At 43.8% G+C, this 26,992-nt stretch overlaps 1 protein-coding gene across 1 annotated transcript in view; it reads right to left on the bottom strand.

Annotated features, from left to right (window-relative positions):
- LOC119648612 overlaps positions 1–26,992 on the bottom strand; it is a 472,256-nt gene that overhangs the window by 213,289 nt on the left and 231,975 nt on the right. Inside the window, exons 3-4 of the mRNA XM_038050381.1 lie at positions 918–1,032; positions 557–779 (exon numbers count right to left, since the gene is read on the bottom strand). Coding sequence (XP_037906309.1) covers positions 557–779; positions 918–1,032 — 338 coding nt within the window. The remainder of the gene's footprint in view (positions 1–556; positions 780–917; positions 1,033–26,992) is intronic.

Raw genomic sequence — 26,992 nt, 5'->3', positions numbered from 1 at the left:
AATATTAACGGAAACATAAAAGTAGTGGCAATTGGCATCGGAAATATTTGTGAAATCATAAAAACTCAACTTGTATAAATAAATTTCGGTTATTAAATCAATTTTAATGTGTTGAGGCTACTATACGGATTTTATCATTATCATATCCTATGTGACATTAGAATTCGAAAAAGGACTCACAACAACTACGTATAAAATATATGCAATTCACTGATGAGCCCTTGAATGTATCTAGACAGGAGGTACATGGATATTGGAACATTTCATGGCCCGCTGCAAACTGCCATTAAATATTCCACTATAAATGGAATACTTTCCCTCCTTGCAAGCTGAAGGCAGTCTTTAGTTCTATTTTTATTTTATGATTACAGACACGAAAAAGAGCGAAAAGGACGTATTCTCCCAAATTCCCTCTAGCTGAACCCTCGCTAATGGGTCTGATCGTTAAACGAAAAAGTGTCACACCAGATATCCAGATAGCAGGGAACAAATTGGAAATTCAAAGATATCCCAAAGAATATTTGTTGGAAGTAAAAATGGAAAGTTGTTATCTTACCATTCACATGTAAATTTATTTGTATAACTCTTGGAGGATGTGTTGAGATTTGGCATTCATAGATCCCCTCGTCGGATTTCTTTGCCTGCCCTATTTTCAATCTCCAGTTGTTTGGATATTGGAAATCTATTGTGAAGCGACTATCTCCGCTATAAGTATGCATCCCGACCGTCAGTAGCTGGAGCGGATTCGCACCACTTCCCTTTCGTTTCACCCATGACACCTGCCAAAATGGAAAAGAGATTCAATGGATGAATATATTATTGTCCCATTGAGGAGAATTTGTATTCTATGTAGGTCAAGGACATGTTTTACTTCACGTAAGCTTGGAAGGAAATCTCGAGTTGTGCTTTTCACTCACCGTTTTGTCTTGTAACAGGCTTATCCGGCAGTTCAGGAATATCATGCTTCCAGCTTGGACTGTTATGTTTGTCACGTTTCCGTCCGTCACAGCATCTTCGAAGTGTGGACCATACCTGAAAAGAAAAGACAAATGGGTGACATTGTATTTCATTTTTCTTTCAATTGGTGACAAAAAGCAACAGAATTACAATCTTGTGAATTTTGTGATGATTGATGATGGTTACTGAACAAATTAATGAGAAAAGATAATTGAAAGGAGAAAGCAGGCAAAGTTTTGTCTGGACGAGTGGGAAATTTTGCTTTTTTGAAATATTCCCTTCGGAAAATTACGTGGAAGCTAATGTGACCATGCAAATCTACAATAGACTGCCAAAATGTACCAGGCAAAAATTTTTTCAGGTATATACGTGTGGATACATAAGTATATGTATAAATAGTAGATACTACCTCATGTCTTCGTCCCCATGGATGTACCAAAGATGGTTAAATTATGCCCTATTATATTTTTCTGAAAAATTAGATGTCGAAGAATTTCATTCATTCATTGAGCAAGAGAGAAGGGGTTAATTTTCCACGAGAGGTGCCTAATACTATAATACCTTTAAATTAAGGATTCAGGTCTAGAATTTTTAACAAGCTTTATGAATTATATTCTTGAGATTCAAAAAAATTTGAAATTTAAAAACTAAGCGGAAGCGCCGTTTCTTAACAATGTGATACATCTATTTCCGACTTATTACAATCTCGGCAGATGCCGGATTTTACCTAATACTAGCACTAAGTGCCAAGCATTTAGGCTCGGACGATCCAACCTACTTAGAAACTAAAGGGGCACTGGTGGTCGTGGCCGGTGGTAGGTCAGTGGGAGAATCCGTCGAGTACTAACCGCAACATCGAGCACGTATGCAGAATGGTATACTTCTGCATGGTTTGAACCAGACTGTGCGAAAGTCCCAGGACATTAAGGGAAGCCGTGAGGGATTTAGGTACAATACCTGTGGCTGACGATATTATGGGAACTACAACCACCCGCTCGAGACGCCAAATTTCTTTGATTTCCCGAGCCAATTCCTCAGAGTTCACCTTCTTCTCCACGTATTTCCGTTCAATGTTGCTATTATGGGGGATAGCAACATCAATAATATACGCGGAGCGACCCGTCTTGTCAACTAACAATACGTCAGGCTTGTTGTGTGCGGTATGGCGATCAGTCAGAACTTATCGGTCCCAATACATGCTGTAAGCAGAACTATCAAGCACTGCTTGCGGCTCATATCGGTAAACCGGACATGTTCCCGTGATCAGTCCATGCTTATATGCAAGGTTTTGATGGATAACTTTACATACAGCATTATGCCTGGTGATGTATTGCACCGATGCCATAACAGCACAGCCAGAAATGAGATGGTCCAACGTCTCTAACGCCGAACCACACATTCTGCACTGGTCGTTCTCCACCCGTTCTTTCATGATGAGCTTTTATAAGCTCGGGTGGCGACCACGCCATCCTGAATGGCACACATGAATCCCTCCGTCTCAGCAAAGAGCTCCCCAGCACACAACCATCTGTTCGACAAATGGAAATCGACAAATGGCTGCCAAAGACAATCCACGTGTTTACCATGCATTGCCTTCGACGTCCATTCATCGATCCGCTCCTGATCCGACTTCACCCCACTCAGAGGATTGAAAGATCGATCCTTCAAGTTAAGTTGAATCAGTCCACAGTCTGTCTCACAGACAGCCGCATGCAAGGGATTCGCCTGCTCTTTGCTGTAAAAATAAGCGCGCAGCGAGTCGACTTGGCGATGAAGTTGTGTTACCACGTCAACCACGCCCCTACCTCCGATGTCACGAGGAAGGTTCATCCGCTCCACGGAAGACTTTGGATGATGCAGTGGGAATTTGGACATAGTTGTCCGTATCCGCCGCTGGACGTTTTCCAGGTCGGTCTTCGTCTACGGCAATATTCCGAATGCATAAGCCAGTGAAGGGATAGCGAATACATTCAACGCGCTTATTTTATTCCTCCCCGAGAGATGCGATTTCATCACCAGCTTTACGCGTCGCAGGAATTCGGACAGCAGAGCATCCTTCAGGTCACCAACTCGAGCATGGGTTCCTTGCAGAATTCCTAGGTACTTGTAGAAGTTTGTCTCGGTCATAGCTTCGATGTGGAGGTCACCAACGCTGTGTCCGGCATGCAGCTCGTGATGACCTTTGCGGATGGCTTGGATTCGACACTTGTCTAATCCAAACTCCATCCGAATATCACGACTGAACATGTCTATTATTCGCAATAGACTTCTAAGATGGTTGTCAGTACCAGCATACAGCTTGATGTCATCCAAGTACATCAAGTGTGTCAGTTCGCGCTTAGCACGTAGGCCATACTTTATTGCCATAGCCATGAAAGGGGGTTCAGTGCCATACAAAACCAAAGGGGACTCAACGAATCCCCCTGGAAGATGCCCCTCCGTATACGGATGGGCTCTGAGGTATTAGCACCCTCAGATGTACGCACCGATAAGGTATGCCACCCTTCTATGACTGTCGCCAAAAACTTTATTAGTTTCGGATCAATGCGATACAGATGTGGGATGTCGATTAGCCAGGTATGCGGAACGCTGTTGAAAGCCTTGGCATAATCGATATAGCAACTGAAGAGGTTTCTTTGGCCTCTAGTTGCTTGTCCTACAACTACCGCGTCGATAAAGAGTTGCTCTTTGCAACCCCTTGACCCAACTCGGCAGCCATTCTGCTCCTCGGACAGAATGTTATTGGTCTCGAGGTGCGCATTGATCCTTCCACTAATAATGGACGTGATGAATTTGTAGAGGGTTGGTAAGCAAGTGATGGGTCTTGTGTCTGCGGGGTCCTGCACCGTGTCCTTCTTAGGGATAAGGTAGGTAATCCCCGCAGTGATCAAAGGTGGAAATTCCTCCGGCCGACTCATGACCTCATTTATACTGCGTGCCAACCGACTGTGTACGCTGGTAAATTTCTTATACCAGAAATTCTGCACCCGATCCAGACCTGGGCCCCTCCAGTTCTTCGAGCTGTTTATGGCTCGTGGAACTTCCTCTTCGGTAACATCCGCAAAATTCATGCCAGGTGTATTGGCATGGCGGGTGCCTTCGGCGGTGATCCACTCAGCATGCTCAGCATGCTGGGCAGGTAACCCCCAAAGTCCACCCCAATACTCTTTCGCTTCCGTCACCGAGAACTGTATTGTCTGGGCGCGCGTTGGGAGATCTGAAAATGCTGCGCTGGTTCCTCGCGTATGTTGCATTCTGGACACATCTGGAATAACTTTGGCCATACCGTCGTAACCGACTACATATGACAGAAAGTTTCTGTTTTAGTGTGTTCAGAATTTCAACAACGGGTGTCTCACAGGGGATGGCATAGTTCCGGTAAACCCTCTGCACTTTATTTCTCACACGTCGGCTGGCATTGCCAGTGCTGAGCTGAATCAGTCTAGCAATGTCCGGCCTTAGTGAGTCCCGCCGACGTTCCAGACGAATTTTCGATGGTGGATCTCTTTTGTCACTCAAACCAATAACACGAAAGCGAATCTTCTGACCGTGCAATCTGATAGCCGCAACTGCCCCACAATACACAAGTGATTGTAGTTGCAGCTGCGACATATCAGCACACAGTCGAGATGCAATCTCATCATTGATTTGAGATAGAATTCCCGGAGTTGCATAGATGCATAGAGCCTGGGAATACCTGGTCTATGCAAAGGATCCATATCCGAGATTCTATACACGCTCTTTGGAATTCGTCCCGAACCTCAGCGGAAACCTCAGCTGTTACCTGCAGTATTGCAGTGTTGTTGATGCCGCCGTCTCTGCCCCTATCGACTCTCGATCACCAGTTTCCCCGATGACTTCAAGTCGAACACGCTCCCTGATGGTGGCCGGGATTGTGTCGCTGCGAGTAATAAAGCGGTACTGGTCTGCGACTCGCTGCACAGTCACGTGCGCGAATTGCGGGAAACGTTCGACGAATCTCTGGTGCAACAAGGAGCGGTAAGATGTTGTACCCGCCCCTCTGTTATTTCGTAGTAGGAGCGGATGATGAAGAGGTTCATTTCTTCGGTCCATTTCATCTGCTTCCTACGCGAACTTGCTGAAGTGGTCGCCACAGATTGTGGCGAAACAGCTGCAGCAGGCGGAGCTGTGCTCCTGGTCGTCGTCGCGTCTAGACGTCGAACCGCCCCACGACTAGCGGTTTCGACGCCGTGCTGTCCATTACGAGAGCCCGACCCAGTCACCAAGTCAGACGACTCCCGCCGGTTATCCGTACCGGACCTTAAATTTCTCCTCCTTCTCATTTTTGTTGGTGCATTTTATCCCTAGCTGCCAGGTGTTGAGATAGCTTCCTTAGTGAGTAATCTGGAAGACTGCAAAGTTCCTGCACTTTCCTCACCTACCCCCTGAGGCGCTGCGGTGGCGTACAGCCATTCAGACTGAAGCTATCCATCCCTCCTCCTTTCACAACCGGGCTTGCGACCGGCTTCGGCGGAGTTCATCTATTTTATTAATATCATAATGACTTACTCCCTTTTTATTAAGGTTTTGTGTGAAAGAAAACCTTATTTGAATCGACTCAATGACTTCCGTCTGTCACATCCAATTTATTCGGAAACGGCTAAGGCTGTTGTCACGGCGTTTCTTGAAAACATGTGGTCGCTAAATCCCGCTACATACAGCAAATGGCGTGCATTTTGTTTTGAGTTTAAGAGGGCCCTCCCTACATGTGAAAAGGGGTGTACATTTTTTTTCACAGAATAGGGCTATGTGGGGTATCAAATGGAAGGGCTCGATACTTTTCGAAATTGATTGTACGCTTGATATCCGGTCGGTGTAGGGGTAGGTTAACGAATTCTAGGCGTCAAAATACATCCCGTTCCAATATCTGCTCAAATAAAGTTAACAAAAGCGTATTACCATATTTTAGAAATTCACCCGAAAACCCCCCATGCTCATGCTAGAGATACGAAGTTTGGTAGCATCATAAGTGATAATATAATACACAATTCTCATAGTCAACGATTTATATTGCACATGAATTTATCGCAATCTAAGAAGTATATGATGCCAAAAGTGAACTAATATAAACAGTGGAGATGGATTTATGAATGAATATTTTGAATTTTTAGCTATGTACGAATCGAGAAACTTTCATAGGGGATTTCTCACAAAAAAATTAATTGAAAACTTATACTCGAAGCGTCCAGTATAAGGTGTTTCGACTTGTAATTTTATTATTTTAACCAAGAAAATAAACATTTTCTAATATTTTTATTCAGGATCGTGTATCCGACTTACAATAGAGTTTAAATGACTCAAGTAATCTCCGTATTTAATCAGGTAGAAATATAATACAAAACATAGTTTTCCACATTTGACATATCACTTTTAATCATTTACAATAAATTTAAAAGGAACATCCGTTTGACAAAATTAAAGGACCTGCTCGGTAGCGAGTTGGAAATTTTAATTCAATTGTTGAATTATACACTAAATGAATGAGACAAGTTTTTGGGTAAAGGAAACATTCGCCACCCATGAACGGTTGTGAACTAACTCTCAAAAAATTCAATTATTTTTTACAATATTTCTAGTCAAATACCAAGGGCTACTCCGCCACGGAGAACAAAGGGTGGTGGCATCATCACCGAAATAAATTTCGAATGTTGTTAACCCTGCTGCGCCACATCACTCCGCCCCCAGATGAAACCTAGGATTTTCAGCGACTATACTCGGAACGGCGTCCTCCAGCATTCCGCGAAGCGAACGCGACGTTGATTCGGAGCGCAAACGGGCTTCGGCCTGGATAAGGAGACAGCCTTTTTGTGACTCCCGATCTCGAGCTGGAAGAAATGCTCTCCACGCTCGAGAACACGGTACGGGCCTTCATATGGAGGGCTGCAGCGGCTTCCGGACGGCATCCGATCTGACCAGAACCTGCGCGCACGTGTCCAGCTCCTTGGGAGCGTACTCAGGTACAGATGTGTGTCGGGTGGGAGGTATGACCTTGATGCGTCGAAGATTGTCTATCAGCAGACGCAGCAATCCCGACTCTGTGAGACCCGATGTTTTCTCGAAGACCGGATCACTTGGGACCCTTGGTTTCACCCCGTATTCCAGTTCCACGGGGATGGCAGCAAATTCCTCTCGGCGGGTTGTTCCAAGGTCGAGTAGGACGAGAGGCAAGACTTGAGTCCAGGACAGATCGTCGCGTGCCAAAATGGCGTCTTTCAGCGTCCGATGCCAACGTTCTAGCATCCCATTGGATTGCGGGTGGTACCCCATAGTCCGCTGGCGTTTGAAACCCAGGAGTTTGTCTAACTCCGAGAAAAGGGTGGACTCAAATTGCATTCCCTGGTCAGTGATGATCACTGCAGGGACACCAAAGCGAGGGATTCACTCTCGACAGAGGGCTTCGATACAAGATTGCACCCTAATATCCTTCAGCATTATTGCCTCAGGCCACCGCGTAAACCTGTCGATGGTTGTGAGGCAATACTTGAAACCGTGCGAGTCTCGTAAAGACCCTACCATGTCAAGGTGTATGGTGTGGAACCGCTTGGTGGTGCGGGGAAATGAGCCTACTTCTTTTCTTACATGCCAGGGGTGACCTTACACTTCTGGCATGCGGGGCACTCTCTGGCCCAGAAGTTAACGTCCTTGTTCATGGAGGGCCAGAAGTATTTTTCGGTGACGAACCGATTTGTTGTTCTGATGCCTGGATGCGTTAAGCCGTGAACCGCGTGGAACACATCCCTACGACAGGTGACCAGAATGTATGGCCGAGGTCCCTTTTCCGAGTATTCGCAGCAGAAAGAGAGGTTCTAGCCGAAGATTCGCGGAAATTTGTATTTGGGGTTGGATTTGAGGCTCCGAAGTGCTACATCATCCGCCTGCGCCTTGGCAATAGCCGAGGAGTCGAGTGCGGCGCGATGTTAACCTCGGAGGCACGTGACAAAGCTCAACAACTATGTTGTCCTTTCCGGACACGTGCTGTATGTCAGACGTGAACTGGCTTATAAAGTTCAGGTGTCGAAGCTGACGAGGAGACGCTTTGTCGGCTTTTGTTTCCAAGCATACGTGAGGGGCTTACGGTCCGTGAACACTGTGAACGGCCTGCTTTCAGGAGAGAAGTGGAAGTACTTAATGCTGAAGTACGCGGCGAGCAGTTCTCAATCGTAGGTACTGTAGTTTTGTTGAGCGGGATTTAACTGTCTAGAGAGAAGCTCAACGGCTGCCAAACTTGATTCACCTTTTGGTGAAGAGCAGCACCTACTGCGATGTCAGAGGCATCAACAAAAACGGCTAGGGGTGGATCTTGCAGAGGAAATGCCAAGAGTGTAGCGTTCGGCAGTTGTTGACGAGATTTGACAAACGCGCGGACAGCCTTTTCAGAACACACGATCTCTCGTGTGTCCTTTATTTTGGGGCCAAAACGGACTGGTGTTGGGCGACTCTGGGCAGTAAATGGCGACAGAAGTTTAGCATGCCCAAGAACCTCCGCAAATCCTTCAGAGTTTTCGGACGCGGGAGGCTTGTGATTGCTTGCACCTTGTCTGGATTGGGCTGTATTCTGTCAGGGGAAATGAAGTGACCGACAAATCTCACCTGTGTTTGGAGAAACTTGCATTTATCAACGTTTAAGACCGGCCTCAAAAAGACGTTGAAAAATGCACTCAAGATGGGCTAAGTGCTCAGACTCAGTGGAAGAAATACACGAAACAGAAATCGAGGTTTCGCAGGACCGAGTGAATGAATCTTTGAAAGGTTTGCGTCGCATTGCACAACCCGAAAGTCATCCGTGTGAATTTGAAGAGTCCAAATGGTGTGCATATTGCCGTCTTTGGTACGTCTTCTGGAGCTACAGGGATTTGATGATACACCTTGGTTAAACCCAAGGTCGAAAAGATGCGACAATTTGCTAGATGATGCATAAGGTCATGGATGAGTGGAATCGGATATCGGTCTGGAACAGTCTGTGCGTTTAGCCTTCTGTAATCCCCACAGGGGCTCCATTCGCCCGTTGACTTAGAGATTATATGGAGTGGGGAAGACCAACAGCTGTCCGAAGGTCTCCAGATCGTGTTGCATAAGTTGTTCAAACTCTTTTCGTGTAATAGCCAGCTTCTGGGGTGGCATAGGATGCACCTTCGAGAAGATCGGGGAACCAGTAGTGTTGCTACACATTGTGTTTCACTGGTTTAGAGAGGCTACATTTGGTAGTAATCTGGTTGAATTTTTGGAGGGGTACCCAAACACGAGAGTCAGTAATGTCCTCAGAAAGTACGGAAAGATTGTTGTTGGGGTGAGATGAGATTTGGCCTGACGAGTTATAAATAAATTTCGAACGGCTATGCACTTTGCGCTTGGGAAGCAAATTTAGAAATATAAGCCTCATTAATATTTACGCCAGAGGAAATTGCAAAGTCGGAGCCTGATATTAGAAGCAGTGGAACGAATCCTCGGAGCTTGCCTCAGGTAAAATATCAAGATTATATTTGATAATTGATAACGAGCTGCGGATTAATCAATTAGCAGTGTCACACGAAATAATGATTGGAAGTACCTAGTTTGCGCGGAAAGCCACCTCCAAACTAACTTGGGCCTCTCCAGACGGGACCACTTTCAACCCAATTGGCCACGGATTGATTGAACGCCGCTAGCTCGTAGCGTTGATTTATGTCAGTACAAATAGGAGGGCCAAAATAGGTTCGGAGCACCATCTTGCTAGCAACGTGTTTCGGGGTCGAATAACAAAATCAGGAAAGCTAACACTGAAGCCGTCTACAACGTAGCTCTCCGTAACACCCGTAAGGGTGAAATGGATGCCCCAATAGCCGCAGTTAGCAGAGCCCCTGGAACCCTGGAGTTGGATAGGCTGGTTCGCCGATAAATGTAAGTTAGCAACGGAACGGAAGAATACCCTGTACCGAATTATGTTGCGTTGCCAAAGATCGCAGGCAGATGAAGAAACTTATCAAGATCTTCGTCGAGCGGGAAAGCGACTTCACAGACAGGAAAAGGGAGCGTGAGAGAATCAATCATCATATATATATTTGAAATGCCCGCCAATCCCCCTAATTGGGTGCTGTATTTTCATATGGGGTTCGCATAGATCGTGATTTCCGTTAACACTTTTTAAGGAGGAACCAGTACATTCCGCTCCCTATAATTTCAGCAATGTTTTGATGTGTTTTTCTATATTAACCATTGAATGAATTACGTTCCGAGGTATTTGACATTTATGCTGGAAGCAGGAATTCCATGCATGATAAGAAGTCCGATTCTCGCTTGAATGCTAGTCTCGTTTAATTTTATTCCCCTCGTTGTTAGGTGTTACTCAATTGTCTTGAAGTGTAGTGAATTGGAATACGTGCTCAGAATTTCAGTATTGTCCACGAGGGTAAGCCAAAGAGAAATTCAAACAAAAGATAGCATGGGATTCCGTATATTCCTTTGGGGGTTTTTCGTTCGTATATGCTGAAAATCGGCACTTTATATTTTCCACAAAACTTAGGTTGAACACTGAAGTGCTCCAAAATAACCGGCATTTCTGTATTTTTCTTTGAATTTGCATATCACCTTTTTCGTAATGTAGGTAAAGAAATTGTTGTTTTCTTTCAGATATACTACATACAGTACATGAATATTTACAGCAGTAACAGTTTTCGAAATATCTTTGAAAAAAATGAAATGCAAATAGGCAGCCTCTCGGAAGTTAAGAAAGTTTTGTCTTACAAGTATTTTGAATCATTAGAACTTATGAGTATTTAGTAGAGGCGGCTTCTTTGCATTGGCTACCTTCATTATTTAAAAAAAAAGCAAAAGTATTCCTTTAAAACAGTGAATTCTATTTATTCTCTCAAATGCCCATTTCGGTAGCTACATGTTACTTGCATGGGGGTTATGAATGTAAAGAACAAGATATTGTTACATTTATATCTATACCTAATTCTTAATCCCGAAAATTCTGTTATTATACTATCCTAATAAGTCTACCGGGGAATTGATTTGAAGAGCGGTAGTCCTTGTTTCCTAGATACGTGCTTAGATCTGCTCTGAGCTTGTCTATTTATGAGGAAACTTTTGTGAAGGTCGAGTTTTGCCTGCTTGACCTCTTTCAGTATTTGCAGCACGGAAACCTAAGTTCTTAGCAAAAAAAATTACGAACTCATGGCTGCGCTCGAGAGAAGGATCCTTCGAAAAATTGTTGACTCTGTTTGTACCCTGTTTCAATATAAGACTGATGTAACAGGTTTGCTAGAGATGCGATAGACAGGGGCCGGTTTCCTGGAGAAGAGCCACTATAGCATCCAGTAAACCATGTGCTCGGAGTAGGTTTCTTAGTCAGCCAAAAAAATGAAACCGGCTGTTATATTCATGCACCTACAGAGGAGACTGCAAAGTCGGACAAGGATGCCTCCTACGAGGCAGTTGAGCGGATCCTAGAAGCCTGTCCCAAGTATAATATCAAAAACATACTTGGAGATTTCAACAGTCATAGGGATGGAGCCCGTATTCAGGCGATACGTTGGCTTCCATAGCTTACATAGGGAGACCAATGATAACGGACTGCTCATTATTCAGTTAGCAGTATCGCACGTAATACTTGTTAGAAGTACCTGGTTTGCGCAGAAAGCGGTCCATAAATATACGTGGGCCTCTCCAGATGAGATCACTTTCAACCAAATTGACCACATGTTGACTGGACGCCGACAACTGAAGACGACGGACAAATACTGCCACCACCAAGCATAGAAAAAACAGTCCGTGCAATTCATCGGCTTAAAAATCATAAGTCGCCAGAAGGTGATGGAATTACAGCCGAATTGGTTAAATATCGAGGCGACCAATTATCCCAGTGGTTCATCAACTTGTGCTCAAGGTGTGGGACAGCGAATCAATGCCTGATGACTGGCAAGGAGGCATTATCTGTCTCATACATAAAAAGGGGGACATCATGCAGTCGAGCAATGATAGAGATATCACGTTGCTAAGTACCATCTATAAGATATTCTCCTCTAACTTGCTAGCCCGGATAGCCCCATAAGCCCCGAACATCATTGGCGCATACCAAAGAGGCTTCACTCCCGGAAAATCAGCAACTGATCAGATTTCCTCTGTACGGCAAGCGATGGAAAAACTGTTGGAATATGGACATCAGTTGCACCATCTTTTCATCGACTTTAAAGCCGCCTATGATAGCATAGCCAGGGTAAAACTGTACACGGCCATGGGAGAATTCGATACCCCTCCGAAATTGATAAGAATGACTATGCTGACCCTGACCAATGTGCGAGGCCAGATAAAAGCAGCGGGATCACTCCAGATCCAGCAGGCGGCGCGAGATGTTGGGCTTCACATTAATGAAGGCAAGACGAAGTGCATGGTGGTAACGTCAGCGCCAAAACCAAAAGAACGAACAACATCGAATCACACTGGTGAAACGAAAAAAATAAAGATAGGAGTCTACAACTTGAGAACCGTTGAAAATTTCTCCTATCTAGGGTCGCAAATCACAACCGATAACAGCTATGAAGATTAAATGCGCACACGGTTGTTGGCAGCCAATAGAGTCTATTTCAGCTTACAAAAACTGTTCCGCTAGAAACGTCTCTCCATAGGGTCAAAGCTCTTACTGTACAAGACTATGATCTTGCCAGTCCTCATGTATTCCTCGGAGACTTGGGTTCTTAGTAAGAAGAATTACGAACTCTTGGCCGCGTTCGAGAGAAGAATTTTCCGAAGAATTTTTAGCCCCCTACATGAGGATGGACGATTCCGTAGCCTACACAATGACGAAATCTATGAGCGATACTATGACCGTCCGGTTGTGGATAAAATCCGGCTCAATAGGTTACGGTGGGGGGGGGGGGTCACTTAATCCGTATGGATGAGAATGATCCAGCCCGGAAATTCATTAAGGACAACATCTATGGTAGAAAAAGAAGACGAGGCAGACCCTGCCTCAGATGGGGCGATGGTGTAGATCAGGAGTCTAAACAGCTATTAGGGATATTGAATTGGTGGACCGCGGTGCAAAATTGGGCTGTCTGAAGTTCCTTATTAAGGCCGGACTGGATCGGATTCCAGTTGTGGCGGCGTTGATGAAGATGATCATTGTAGACAAACAGCCTGTAATGTAAGGGAGAAATCTTAGGAAGACAGATTGCACAAAGTTCAGTGAACTACGGATTCCTTTGGCGCTTGGTGATCAGTTGGAAACTCTTATTCGTATACTTTTAGAGTGCCTTGAAGGGGCTTGTCATATTTTCCGAGACCAAACGGTTCCAAGTTGAAACCCAAAACTAACCTGCAAAGACTAAGGAAATCAGAAGATTTCTGTATCGTGCTTACAAAAACAATAAGAATGAACACTGGGTAAACTTCCAGAGCTCACAGCGTGAATATAAGAGGTTCAAAAAGCGTCCGAAATGGGAGTACTTTAGAGCATACTGTGAGGAACTGGAATCGGGAAAGGAGACTTCCAGGCTGTGCAGAGTCCTTAAAAAGGATGAGTTGGCCAGGTTGGACTCGCTCAGAAAACCGGATGGAACGTTCACGAACTCCAAAGTTGAGCCTATATAGGCTCTCTTGGAGGTACAACATCCGGCAGAGCAGGTGTCAGAAGTGGGAGGGATAGAATTATCCGTTGCTAAAAAGCTCTCAATACGAAGATTTTGCAAAGGGGAAACGGAACACTGCGAGAGCAGTTGTTACCAATGAAAGGTGAGAGCTGCTATACTACCCTTTGTATACTTCAAAGCACCTGGCATGGATGGCATCTATCCAGCAATGTTAAAGGAGGGAATATAATAATTAGAGCAACTATAAAAAATTTTTTTCGTGCACGTCTTGGTCTGGACTACGTGTCTACCTCTTGGCAAAAGGTTAAGCTAGTCTTCATAATTAAGCCGGGGTAAGATGGCTATTCAAATCAGTTTAATCAGTTTAACATCATTTTCGCTGAAATGTCTGGAGGATTGATTGAGTGTCACATTCGTGGGAAGATGCTAAAGTGGCTTTCACTAAATGAAGCCAACATGCTTATCAACGTGGAAAGTCCTGTGAGCCAGATCTTCACTCTTTGCTTTCAAAAGTAGAGGACGCAACTCCGAAAGGCGATTACGCAATGAAAATGTTCGTGGACAATTAAGGGCCAGAGAACATGGTGTTGATGAAAATTAAATTGAGTGGCTCTATGCTATGTTAACTTGGAACTTGCTGCGTCCTAAAGCGGCTGTTGATCGTCACCTAACAACGGAGGCGACGAAAGCCTGTCCCCAAAATGGTACGCTATCGCAACTTCTGTGCAGTATATTTATCGGCTGTCAAGATTATGCGGATGTTATGGCTGTGCTAGTTGTGTGTGTAGAAATCCACAACGAGCCATTGATTTGTTTGACAGTTGGTGCCTCAGGCATAGACTTTTATTTAATACCAATAATACCACAATGTTCTTTTTTACAAGAAGACGAAACTAAAAAGTCGATTCCTTTCAGAGCCAAGTTTTCAACTCTCCGAAATAGAGAAATATTTGGGAATTATTTTAGCAGCAAAAACACGTTTAGTTAAAGATGAAACGAGCTCACAAAGCTTATGGACTGTATAGGTGGAGCTGTACCTCAGCATGGTGGCTTAAGCCTCAAATAATAAAATCAAGATACGTTGCTATCGCTTGGGAGATGTTCGCCTATGTATCCGTACTCTAATAGGCTAAGGTGAAACCAAAGAATTTAGTCAGACCGGAAATTGTGTGTCTGTTTCATGAGCACGGCATCCGGCATGCATTACTCTGGATATATTTATTCAGAGCACTGCAATGAGTGTAGCTCATAGACTAATTCGATAAAATCGACGTGAGCGGCACAGAGTTTTTTGAGCATTACTGACAGAGTTGAATCCAATTCCTACAATGCCTTCTGATTGTTGGGTACCCATACATCTGTTTGGTAAAATGTTATGAAAGTACCCTGAAACGTAGAGAGACATGAAAAATCCCAGAAGAATGCGTGGCGGAATATAGGGAAGTCTTCTATGCCGATGGCTCGAAAGCAGAAACAGAATAGCGGCTCAAGAATAGAAGAGGTTTCTGGAGCAGAACTCTATCTCTGGCAAAAAACAAGATGCGGGCTTTTCTCGTAGGATAATCTGCAACGGTCTCTTAGACTGAAATGTGTGCGATCCAAAGGGTGGCAACTTGGCTGATTGCCGGGTGGTTGGAAGGCAGTGGGATCGCCACATGTAGCGACACTCAAGATGTATTGATAGCATTGAGTGGTCCTTTGATCATTTCTAAAATCGTTCAGGAATGAAGAAATCTACTATATTCTATTTCTATTTGGTGAAACTACTCTGGGTGTCCGGTCATTGTGGTTTAGAGGAGAATGAAATCTCGGATGCTTTGCCAAAAGCAGGTCCAATCCACACCCCACCAGGTGTAAGTATCAATATTTAATGGTTCTATCGAAAACTGGGAAGAAATTTGCCATAAATACAGGTGGCAGAGCGTTAATACTGCTAAACATACCAAATTATAACTGTGAGGACCAAACAAACATGCGCAAATTTTATCCTATCAAAAAGCAGGGAAACTTGCAGAAGCGTTGAAGGCGATCTGACTGGTAATAATTCACTAGCTGGGCATATGTTCAGAATAAGAACTTTCCAAGATGATACGTATCCCTCCTGTAATGAGGAAGCGAAATCCACAGAACATTTCATATGATTTTTTACATCCTCACTTCTCCATGTTTCATCCAATATCAGAAATGAGGCCAAAAAAGTGCTAATCGAGCCCATTCATTTGACCATATTCTGAGAAAAAAACTAATACACGCTCATTTCTATGGGGAGCGCCCTCCCTTCCCCTTAAGTTCAACACAATATGGCGCCACTTGCTGTACATAAAGGGATCCACGGATCACATATTCTCACCAAATTTAGTTTTAGCCGTTTCCGAATAAACCGGGCAAGATAAACGGACAAACGAACAGACGGGGTTATTCCCTCAATAAGAGGAGGGCATAGACAGTTTCCAGCGACCTCTGAACGGCACGGCAATACCGCCAGTCACCAGTGACGAGCTGCTGGAGATCTACGCTAGGATAGGAGATAACAAAGATCCGGGTCTGGCTTGCGTTCCGAATAGCTTGCCGTGAAATCCAGACCGGACATGTTCGCTGAGTTGTTCAAAGTGTCCATGTCCGAGGGGATATTTCCTGCATCATGGAAACAACAGAAGTTGGTGACACTGCCTAAGGCAAACCTCCAGGTGAGCCAACCTCCTATAGACCTATTTGCGAGTAATCTATAATAGATTACTCATGGTTGTTGAGAACCAGGGAGGTCTCTCAGACCGGCAGTATGGGTTCCGTATAGCCAGATCAACCATTGATGCCATCAAAATGGTTACTGGCTTGACCGAAGATGCAATCGGCGGAGCAGCAGAAAGGGCAGGGGAAAGGGCAGTACTAGCAAATAATGCGTGGTAATGACCCCGAAAAATGCATTCAATTCGCCAATTGGAACCTAATACGGGAATTTCTGGCGAAGATTGGTATTCCCGCTTATCTTGCAGCTATTGTCAACAACTATTTACAAGAACGGAAGCTTTGGTATGACGCCGATGACTGACCCCAGGAGTACGTTGTCTCCGTGGGTGCCCCACAGGGCTCTGTACTGGGCCCACTGCTGTGGAACATCATGCACAACGATGTACTTAATCCATGATGGTGAGCTACGAGGACGATATAGCATTGGTCGTGGTCGCAAAGCACCTCGAAGATGTTGAGTTATACTCATGCGAAGCAATAAGTGCTATTAAGGGTTGGCTAGAGAGTTCTGGTCTGACACTTGCGGAGGAAAAAACGGAAGTGGTCCTCATCACCAAGCGTGGAAAAAGAAATAATAGCTATAAGTAACACGTGCAGTATGTTTATGATAAAGCATCCACTGCAAGTTGCCCTGGCAAGGATGATGCTGAACATGGGAGGGCCACGGCATGCTTCAGCTTCAGTTTGGGGAAAGGCATTGCAGTTTATATTTAACCCTAACAAACCGAGTTCAGTCTACAGAATAATAGCCCTAAGGATGTGCTCGGCATTCAGGACTGTCTCAGATGATGCAGCATTCGCCATCTCTGGAATGATGCTGCATGCATTGACATCTTGGCAGATGAGATGACGAATATATGTAATGCGAAGTCTATCTCTCCTTTATCGCAGACGAAGAACACCGAAAGGGAGAGATCGGTCACTAGATGACAAGAGCGTTGGGAATGCTCGGGAAATGGCCGGTGGACACATAGGGTCATCCCTGCCATCAAGGAGTCGTTGCGTCTCTCCAACCACTCCTTGATGGTGAGATTAATTATAATTTTACTCGGTTTCTCACGGGGCATGGAGGATATCGCCAGTACCTGTTCAGGTTTAAACTAAATACCTCACCCTCCATGGTCGTATCTATCCAGAGCAAACTGCGAGAGGCAGAGAAGAATAGAAAAGCGCGGTTACGTACGCCGCGTAGAGACGAAAGGGAACTAAGCTAAAATGAGCTGTCTCGACCCCGTGATGTAATACCGTACGGTGGTTCCACGGGGTTTGGGGGGGTGTCGGGGGTGGTTTTAATGGGTAAGAATCCCACACGCAGGCCAGTGTCTTTTGAAGATTTCTACCTCCTCCAAAAAAAAGCAAAAAGACCGAGAGACGGAGCTGTTGTAGACCTGACCTTTGTCAGGCCTGCGCTGGCGCGTGGTACATCCTGTTGTGTCAGCGAACGCTACACCTACAGCGATTACCAGGCGATCTTCTTTGAGACATGTATCCAGCCACTAGGCAAAAACCTATCATGCCCGAAATCGAGAAAGATTTCAGGCTGATCTGCAAAATCTTTGGAAAAGCAGACCTTCATAGAGGTGTGGTTAGATCAATCTCATAATCCTAATCCGTCATCTGGCCTAATGCATCGGCAAAGCATGTGACGCGTCCATGCCTAGGAGGTGCTCATTCCCCAGTAGGAGACCAAACTACTGTTGGAATGGTGAACTGGCTGGTCTTCGATCAACCATCAATCCAGACCGGACATATTCGCTGAGTTGTTCGAAGCGCGCATGTCCGAGGGGATATTTCCAGCGGCATGGAAGCAGCAGAAGTTGGTACTTCTGCCTAAGCATGGTAACCTTCCAGGTGAACCATCCTCATACCGACCCATATGTCTTTTGAACACGGTAGGGAAAATGTTAGAGCGGGTAATCTATAATAGATTACTCCCGGTTGTTGAGTGTCAAGGCGGCCTTCAAACTGCGATGGAGACCTAGAGGACACAGAGCATGTATTCTTCCACTGTCCGAGATTTGTGGAAGAAAGGAGGAATCTAGAGGAGACTCTAGGATAGGTTCTGGTACCAGAAAAGCTGGTGCGGAAAATGCTAGCACATCAAGAGAATTAAGATGCGGTCAACTGCATGATCGCATCTATCCAGGATAAATTACAATAGGCAGAGGAAAGGAAAAAAGCGTGGTCACGTGCGCCGCGTATAGAAGAAAGGTGACAAAGCTTGAGTGAGCTGACTCCGTCCCGTGATGTAATACCTTATGGTGGTTTCACGGGGCAGGGAGGGAGTCGGGGGTGGTTTTAGTGGGTAAAAATCCCACACGCTGGTGTGTCCAGACCAGTGTCTTTTGAAGATTTCCACCGGCTCAAAAAAAAGGAACAGACGGACAGATGGGCAGGCGTATCTTATATCATCAGATTGGTTCACTTTTTTTAGTACCTGAAGAACATCCGCAACCAGTTAGGTATAAAAGTGTAAGTAGGTAGCAACCACGTTGTCCTCTTTCCATAATACGAGCTTATCTAGCCGTCGCTCAACTTAAAAGTACAGTGTCCGGGCCTCAAAATACTCTCCATATCGATATGTACTCAAATTAAGTTAATAATATTATATCACTATGTTTTCGAAAAATACACTAAAAACCGCCTTAAAGTTTATCCTAGAGTTTTAAAAATTTTCAACAATATAGATTATACAATATGTAGTATGAAGCATAAGAACCCAAATTTGTTTAAAATCGTAGTGATGAATTTGTAGTAGCACAAAGTTGTTTTCTCCGTGTAAATTTACTGCAATCCCAAGTACTAAATATCACACTAAAGTGAGTAGTCTGACATCCCAATAGAGATTGACACCAAATTTGGTGGAAAGGTGGTAACTGTGAACGCTCACGCATACAGTGAATTACATAATTCTACGTCGAATTTAGGGAGCGGCCCCATATATGCAAAAGGGAGGTGTAAATTGTTTTTCCAACAAATATGGGAGGAGTATCAAATGAAACTCTACTTTCCGAATCCGGTGTAGTTTTGACATTTGTTGGAAAGGTGGGGAGCGCGGGGAGTTCGAAATTGATGATCTCCCACTATACGTTGCCTAGGCTCCGAAGTACCTTCCATACCGATATCTGTTCAAATAATAATATTAATAATGAATATTATTATATTACCATATTTTTTAACAATTGGCTGCAAACCCCTTCTTAAGTTTTTCCTAGCACCACGAAGTTTTGCAGTAATGTAGGCTATAACATAGGGTATCATCCAACCACGTTTGGTAGGAATCACACTATACTAACAAAAATGTTATTAATAGCATTGCATGTTGTATTTGTATATGAATGCGTCAGTGTGCAGTGCAGACAATGTTTGTCGCTATAGGATGAACACAATATCTAGTTTTGATATATAAATACTTCTTGAGGTTTGGAAATACGTGAAGAAATGTTTTGAACTTGCTGACATAAGATGAACACAAAACCTTTCTTTATTCCGGTATTCCGTATTGTTTTACGGTTTTGTGTGGCACTGTTTGTTTGATTGTTGAACATATGCAGATTATGAAATCCCAGACATGACATTAAATACAAAGTCCCGATTAATAGGCAACTTCTCATTTTCGTGTTGCACCAAAAAGATTTAGAATAGTCTTGTCATGGACATTTGCGCTGCTCCATTAGTTCTATTAACATACGTAATACTCGAAATATATGCAATAATTCTGGCTTGATAAACGCCTCCAAATAAAATATCAGTAATAAACGCACCTCACCTTCGATAAGGAAGTATGAATTCCGTTAAAAACTTCGTAACCCAATAATCCCAGGATCCAAAGTACTTTCTCGAAAAGAATACAGCTAACACGTTCCTATGAACATGGGCTCATGAACTCATTTGAGCGCGAAACAAATTTGCCGGCATTTTCAAGCGAATGCTTTCCACATCAACTTTCTCCTCAACTCAATCAACTTTTCCACTTCCTTGTAAGAATTTCCCATTTTTTCTACTTTTTTGAACATGTTTAAATTGTGCGTTTTTCACAGTTCATCTGTCAACTCAAGCAAAAAAAATGTTTTATCATTTAGTTTATATAGCTTCAAGTGATTATCATCTCCTTCACGCACACACACACCGAGGAAAGATGTATCTTTTCATTTCGGTTGCCGTACACGGAGAGGAAATACATTTTTTATCTCTTGCCAACAATCAAGGAAAGTAAAGCCAAGAAAGAGCCTGAGCTTTTGATTGCTTGTTGCCGGTAAAATCACTTCGTTCTTGACTTTTAATTATTTTTAAAAAGGTACTGGCTCCTGAAAGATTAACCCCCAGACTCTAGGAAACTTTGAATTATTCAAAGAAAAGAAATCATGAGAGTGAATCGCGGAGGATGACCTGGAAGTGCTAAACGCAAGGCTCATTAAAACGTCAAAGGGTTTCTCGTTTGGAAATAGTTATGCAAATCACTTCCGCCTTCTATCTTCTCGAGGATGAAGCGAATGTCGCCAAAGCGGCAGTTAATTTTGAAACAATACTGACCCTCTTTAATTTGAAAAACCTTCTTTAATTTCAACAGACGTTTATCATCCTGCCAGATAATTTCGATTACGTTCAGCCAAGTTTAATGCAAATTTAACAACCCCTTTGTCGCTCTTGTAGTGTAGATTTTAAAGAAGAGGAGTTGCTATGGTTTGAATGCTTGGAATCATCGGTGTCGGAAACCTTTTTTCGTCCATGGAAGAAACAAGTTTATTATAGAGTAATAATAAAGGCAGCATTTCACCAACTTTCAGGGAATTTGTAACTTTTACTTATTTGAAGGAAAATACTCAGAAAATAATGTTTCAACTCCTTTCAAATTTGAAGGTACCACTCACTGGCTACAAGTCAAATCGATGTGTTAACATTTTCCGGTCAAGTGCAGTTAACATATCTTTAAATAGAGACGATTTTCAGTTTCGTCCATAGGATGAGCAAGCTATCAAACGCTGGCTCACCTTCATTGGGAAAGTAGCGTGACCGAAGTTTAGGAAGTTTACTACTAGGATATGCTTACCAGTGGCGAAGTCGGGAAATGATATTTGCTAGTGCCACTATCCCTTAGTGATGGGTACGTACAAAAGTGATATCGCCGTAAAGTGTGACATTAGGTTACCATCACCGAACGTGATCCAAACATTACAGTACTAATAAACATTACCGCATTACCAGATATTGCTGCATTACCTAACATTATCGCAATATAAAAGTTATATTGTAATATATAGATAAAAGTCGAAGTCCAGTTCTAGATTTCGTTTAAAAATCGTTCATGAATGTAAAAATTGTTTGAAATTCATTTCTAAATTCAATGCGGTAGAACTACTCTGGGTACCTGGTCACTGCAGTTTAAAGGGAAATGAAATCTCGAACGACTTAGCAAAAGACAGTTCAATTTCCCCAAGCCCGGACTGAAACCAGCAATCGAAATGTCAGTAGTTTGGTATTGCTTCAATCAATAACTGGCAACAAATTTCCCAAAATGACAAGCGGCAGAGCCTTAATGCCGCTAAACACAACCGACTTTTCCTATGAGAACAAAATAAAGATACTGCAAAATTTATCCGGTTGAAAAGCAAAAAGAATTGCAGAAATATTGTAGGAATTCTGACCGGCTGGGCATATCCTCAAAATAGGGATTCTTCAAGATGATACGTGTCAATCCTGCAATGAAGAAACGGAATCTGCGGAACCTATGGACGCATGAGATATACGATTTTTGGTTCTGATGTACTCCAATTGCAGAGGGTAACATCACGTTCACTAACGGAAATCCTGCCATATATGAACGAATCCGGAATATTCCCTTAGAAGAGGCAATCGAATACAATGAACAGCTAGGGTCTGCATGTTCACAGACGCATACTGCAATAGTCAAGCCAATGGGATGGTTCAAGGGTAGAATGTGCCCCAGCGTGGCAGGCCGCATGACACGGCATAATACGACCAAAAAATTGGAAATGCACTTTGAGCACCTGGAGCTCTGCTAACAAATCCTATTCTCACCTCCACGTGATAACCGTCGGCCAATACATCTGCAGCTAATCAGAGATGGTGCCGGCCAGTTCCTTCGGAAGGAAAACAAGGTTTTATGCCAAACCTAGCTAACCGTCTTATGCTAAACCTAGGTATAAAAAGCTAAGGGAAGATCACGCTGTAAATAGACCTAAGGAGCGCAACGTACACGGCACTGGAGTACGATTTGGATTGGGCTTGGGCTGATGTTTGCAGCATTCTGTTACCTGAATACGTTGGGTGAAATCTTACCGAAATGGCTTACAAGCTGATATTGTAAACGTTTCTGTTCAGTTGAAACCCTTGCAGGCCTTAGAGAACGGTCAATGTCCTGTCAGACCTGCAAGTTGGTCGTGCATGTTCAGATGGACTATATCTAATTAGCACTGATTTGACCCCACAAGCGCTTGCGCCAACCCTTGCATTTATCACTGCATGCATAGATAATATGGGATCACTTCGTGGCTAGACACCCGAACATTGATAACAGCTTTGGGTGGGGAGCCAATTAATATTGATAGGAATAACACAAATACCAGAAGAAACAATAATAGCGAACTAATATTGGCGAAAAAAAAATCCCTTGGAAAGGAGTTTCAAAAGTCCAAGATCACCAAGTGCAAGCTTACAACGGAAGCTCAGTGAATGCAAACCCCAAACACGACTGAACGTGAATATAGAAACTTTCAAAGATGTCAAAGATGTAGTCTCCTATCTTTATTGTTTCCGTTTGACCAGTCCAATTCGATGTTGTTCGTTCTTTGATTTTTGGTGCTCATATTGCCACCATGTACTTCGCCTTGCCTTCATTAATGTGCAGCCCAAGATCTCGCGCCTCCTGCTCGATCTGGATAAAGGTAGTTTGTACGTCTCGTACAATTCTTCAAATGATATCGATATCATCAGCATAGGACAGTAGTTGGCTGGACTAAAAAAGGATCGAATATGCAAGATAGGACATCCCTTGTCGTAGATCGTTGTTGATGTCGAATGGTCTTGAGAGTGCTGCTTTTATCTGGCCTCGCACATTGGCCAGGATCGGTCTAGTCAGTCTTATCAATTTCGTGGGGATACCGAAGTTCCTCATAGCCGTGTACAGTTTTACCCTGGCTATGCTATCATAGGCAACCTTAAAGTCGATAATAAGATGGTACAACTCCAACAGTTTTTTCATGGCCTGTCGCAAAGAGAAAATCTGATCTGTTAATAATTTGCCTGGAGTGAAGCCTCTTTGGTATGGGCCAATGATGTTGGAGGCGTATGGGGCTATCCGACCTACCAAGATAGCAGAGAATATCCAGGTATGTCAGGCTTCATCTTGCTAACTTCTTTTTGTAAAACTTGCGCGCCTGCTGCGGTTTCTCCCTGTACTTCTCAAGCTCAGGGACCTGTTGGTTCTGGCAGGCTTCCTTTTTTCCATTGTGAAGTCGCTTCTCCGCTCGTCGGAGTTCGTGATTAGTCTCTGCGTGTGCTCGCGTGTTTTGACGCGCACACTTTGTCGGAAACTGCCGTATTCTCTCGACCATCTAATCCCTGCAGTTCTCGAAGATATTCCGGAAACTGCAATATTTCGAGTTCACTAGAATCACTTTTGGACTGTGCAACGCGGAGTAAGCTTTTCAGAGATTCATCCACTCTGGACTCTGGATGATGTTTTGGTCGGGTTTTCCTCTGGGCCGCATTTAGAGCATCTCGAGTATATTTCTGAACGTGTCTTTGCGATCGGTCTAGTACTTATCGTTTAAAAATGCATATTTTTGCAATCGCACGTGAGATTCATCGACCACCTGATTACCCCTGAAGGTATCCAACAGGATCCAATCGAGGTGCAAACGGTTTCGAGATATCCGCTTCCAAAAACTGCTAAGAATCTGAGAAGGTTTTTGGGTATGTCAAACTCCTATCTCCGTTTCTTGTCCAAGGTCCCCCACCATCAATCGATCCTTAGCGTCTTCTTGTCTGGGCCGAAGGCCAAAAGCTCCCATCTGACTGTATGGTTTCCAAAAGTTTTCCAGGCGTTGAGGAGAAGCACCCCTAGGCACATTCATCGATGACTCAGACATTGTTGTACGTGCTGCTCCTCGCCAAAAAGTAAACCAAATTCGGCAGCCGTTGAGCCTCTTCTCCAAACAGCTGAATCACGCACAATGAAACTACAGCACCTATGATCGTGTGTTACTAGCCGCGTATCTCGCAATGGAATACCTGCGGTATTCCCTTAAAGACAGGCCGTTCACAGTGTTCACGGACCATAAGCGACTTGCTTTTACTTTGAAACAAAAGTTCAACAAAGTATTCCCTCGCAAACTTCGGCACTTGAGCTTTATCCGCTGGTTAACTTCCAACAATCAACACGTGTCTGAACAAGGTAGCGTAGTTGTTGACGCTTTATCATGTATTTCAGTGGTTAAGATCTCCGCCACCGTCGATTTTCCGAGAATCGCCAAAGCGCAGAAGGACGACACAATTCTTCAAAAATAAACATTTAGGAGTTTTCTATCTTTGGTTCAACGTCCAGTATATGCCGCGAGATCTCAGAGAAAGGATCAGAACCATATATTCTGACCGATTTCAGAAAGAAAAGAAACAAATCGGATAGGCGCCGAAAAATGTTCATGGGCATCTATAAAAAGGACATCAATTCTTACACCAGAGAATGCATCGCATCCCAGAAGTGCAAGACTACAACTAACTACGACTAACCGCACGAAAACTATGCTTCACGCGCCCAGGGATCTCGAATCCCGAACGCATGTCCTAATTAGACCGGACGTCTCTCAATGACCGCTGCAACCACCTTATGAGGGCCCCTTCGAAGTCCTCGAACGAGACCCACACCATCATAGCCTCAGTGTCGGGGGCACGATCCGGAGGGTATCTTGTCTCGACTAAAACCCCTTTTCCAAGAAGAAAACGCATTATGATTTGCGGCAGCCAAGTTTCAGCTAGGGGGGGTTCGTGTCGGGTATACATAAGTGCGAATCATTGCGCCAGTGAAAATTATTTTTCGGTGTCATCTATTCCTATTATTTTTTAAATTAATTTAGTCGTAATATTCTTTAAATTATTGAAAAGTTTTTAAGCATATAGATTAATTTGTATTTTCATGTGCTGATATTTCAAATATATAAAAAGATTTTAAAGAAAAAGTTTGGTGATTTCTTCATAATTGTCGCGAAACCAGTAAACCATGTGCTCGGAGAATGTTTCTTAGTTAGCCAAAAGATGAAACCTGCCATTATAGGCTTTGAAAATATAAGCAAACGGTTATGCACTCTGCCCTTGCGAGGCAAGGTTAGAAACATAAGCCGTTTATTTCTAAATTTCACGCCCCTACATAGGAAACTGCAAAGTCGGAGAAGGATACCTTCTACGAGGCAGTTGAGCGAAATCTCGAAGCCTGTCCCAAGTACGATATCAAAACCAGATTGGAGATTCTAACAGTCAAGTAAGAGCGGAGCCCTTATTCAGGCGATACATTCGCTCCCATAGCTTACATAGGGATACCAATGATAATGGACTGCAGATTATTCCCAGCATTGATGAATGTAAGAACATATAGGGAGGCCAATACAGACTCATATCACTATCTCACTCTCTATACAACACCATCTACAATTCCCTCTGCCAATCAGGTGAAAGTGAATACTGAAGCCATTCACATCACAGCCTTTCGTAACACCTAAAAGGGGGAAATGGATGCTGAAATAACCACAGCTAACAGATGTCCTGGAGATGAAGCATCAACAAATGATCTTCACAACCACCCGAAGAACGTAATCATTGGTACGGCCACTAACTCACTTGGCCTCAGCCGCAAGAAAAGTCGGAACGGCTGGTTCGATGATGAATGTAAACTAGCAACGGAACAGAAGAACGCCGCATACGAGTAATGTTGCATTCTCAAAAAACGCGGGCACGCGCAAAGACCTGTCACGAACTCCGTGGGGAGGACTTCACAGATGGAAAAAGGAAGCCTGGGAGAACAAGCAAGCCTATGAACACAAAGAGCACAGGGAGCAACCGTACCAGCCGCGGAAGTTTTACCATCAAGGTTGTAAGAAGCCTTATACACCTTGATGCTCATTCTGCCGAGACAAAAAGGAAAATCTGATTTTCGACAGAATGGGCACACGACATCTGAAGACGACGGACAAATGCTGCCACCGCCAGGAGCCGATGGAATTACAGCCGAATTGATAGAATATGCAGGCGACCACCTGCACCAAGTGGTTCATCAACTGACGATCAAGGTGTGGGATAGCGAACCTGGCGACTGGCAACGAGGCATTATCTGTCCCATACATAAAAAGGGAGATATAACACAATGCAGCAATTATAAATGTATCACGTTGCTGAGCACCATCTATAAGATATTCTCCTCTATATTGCTAGGCCGGATAGTCCCGAATGTCATTGGCTTATACCAAAGAGCTTCACTCGAGGCAAATCAGCAACAGATCAGATACCGCATACGATGGATAAACTATTGCAATATGGAACGAGAACAACCCGAGATGTACAGTTCACCTTCATCCAGATCGAGTAGATTTCGGGCTGCACATTATTGAAGGCAAGACGAAGTACATGGTGGCAACGTCGGATTGCACGGTGAAACAAAAACAATAAAGCGAAGAGACCACAACTTT

Source organism: Hermetia illucens, chromosome 2, assembly GCF_905115235.1.
Source record: "Hermetia illucens chromosome 2, iHerIll2.2.curated.20191125, whole genome shotgun sequence".
NCBI lineage: Eukaryota > Metazoa > Arthropoda > Insecta > Diptera > Stratiomyidae > Hermetia > Hermetia illucens.
The sequence above is the reverse complement of the archived record's forward strand: the minus strand, read 5'-3'. Positions and strand labels throughout refer to the sequence as shown.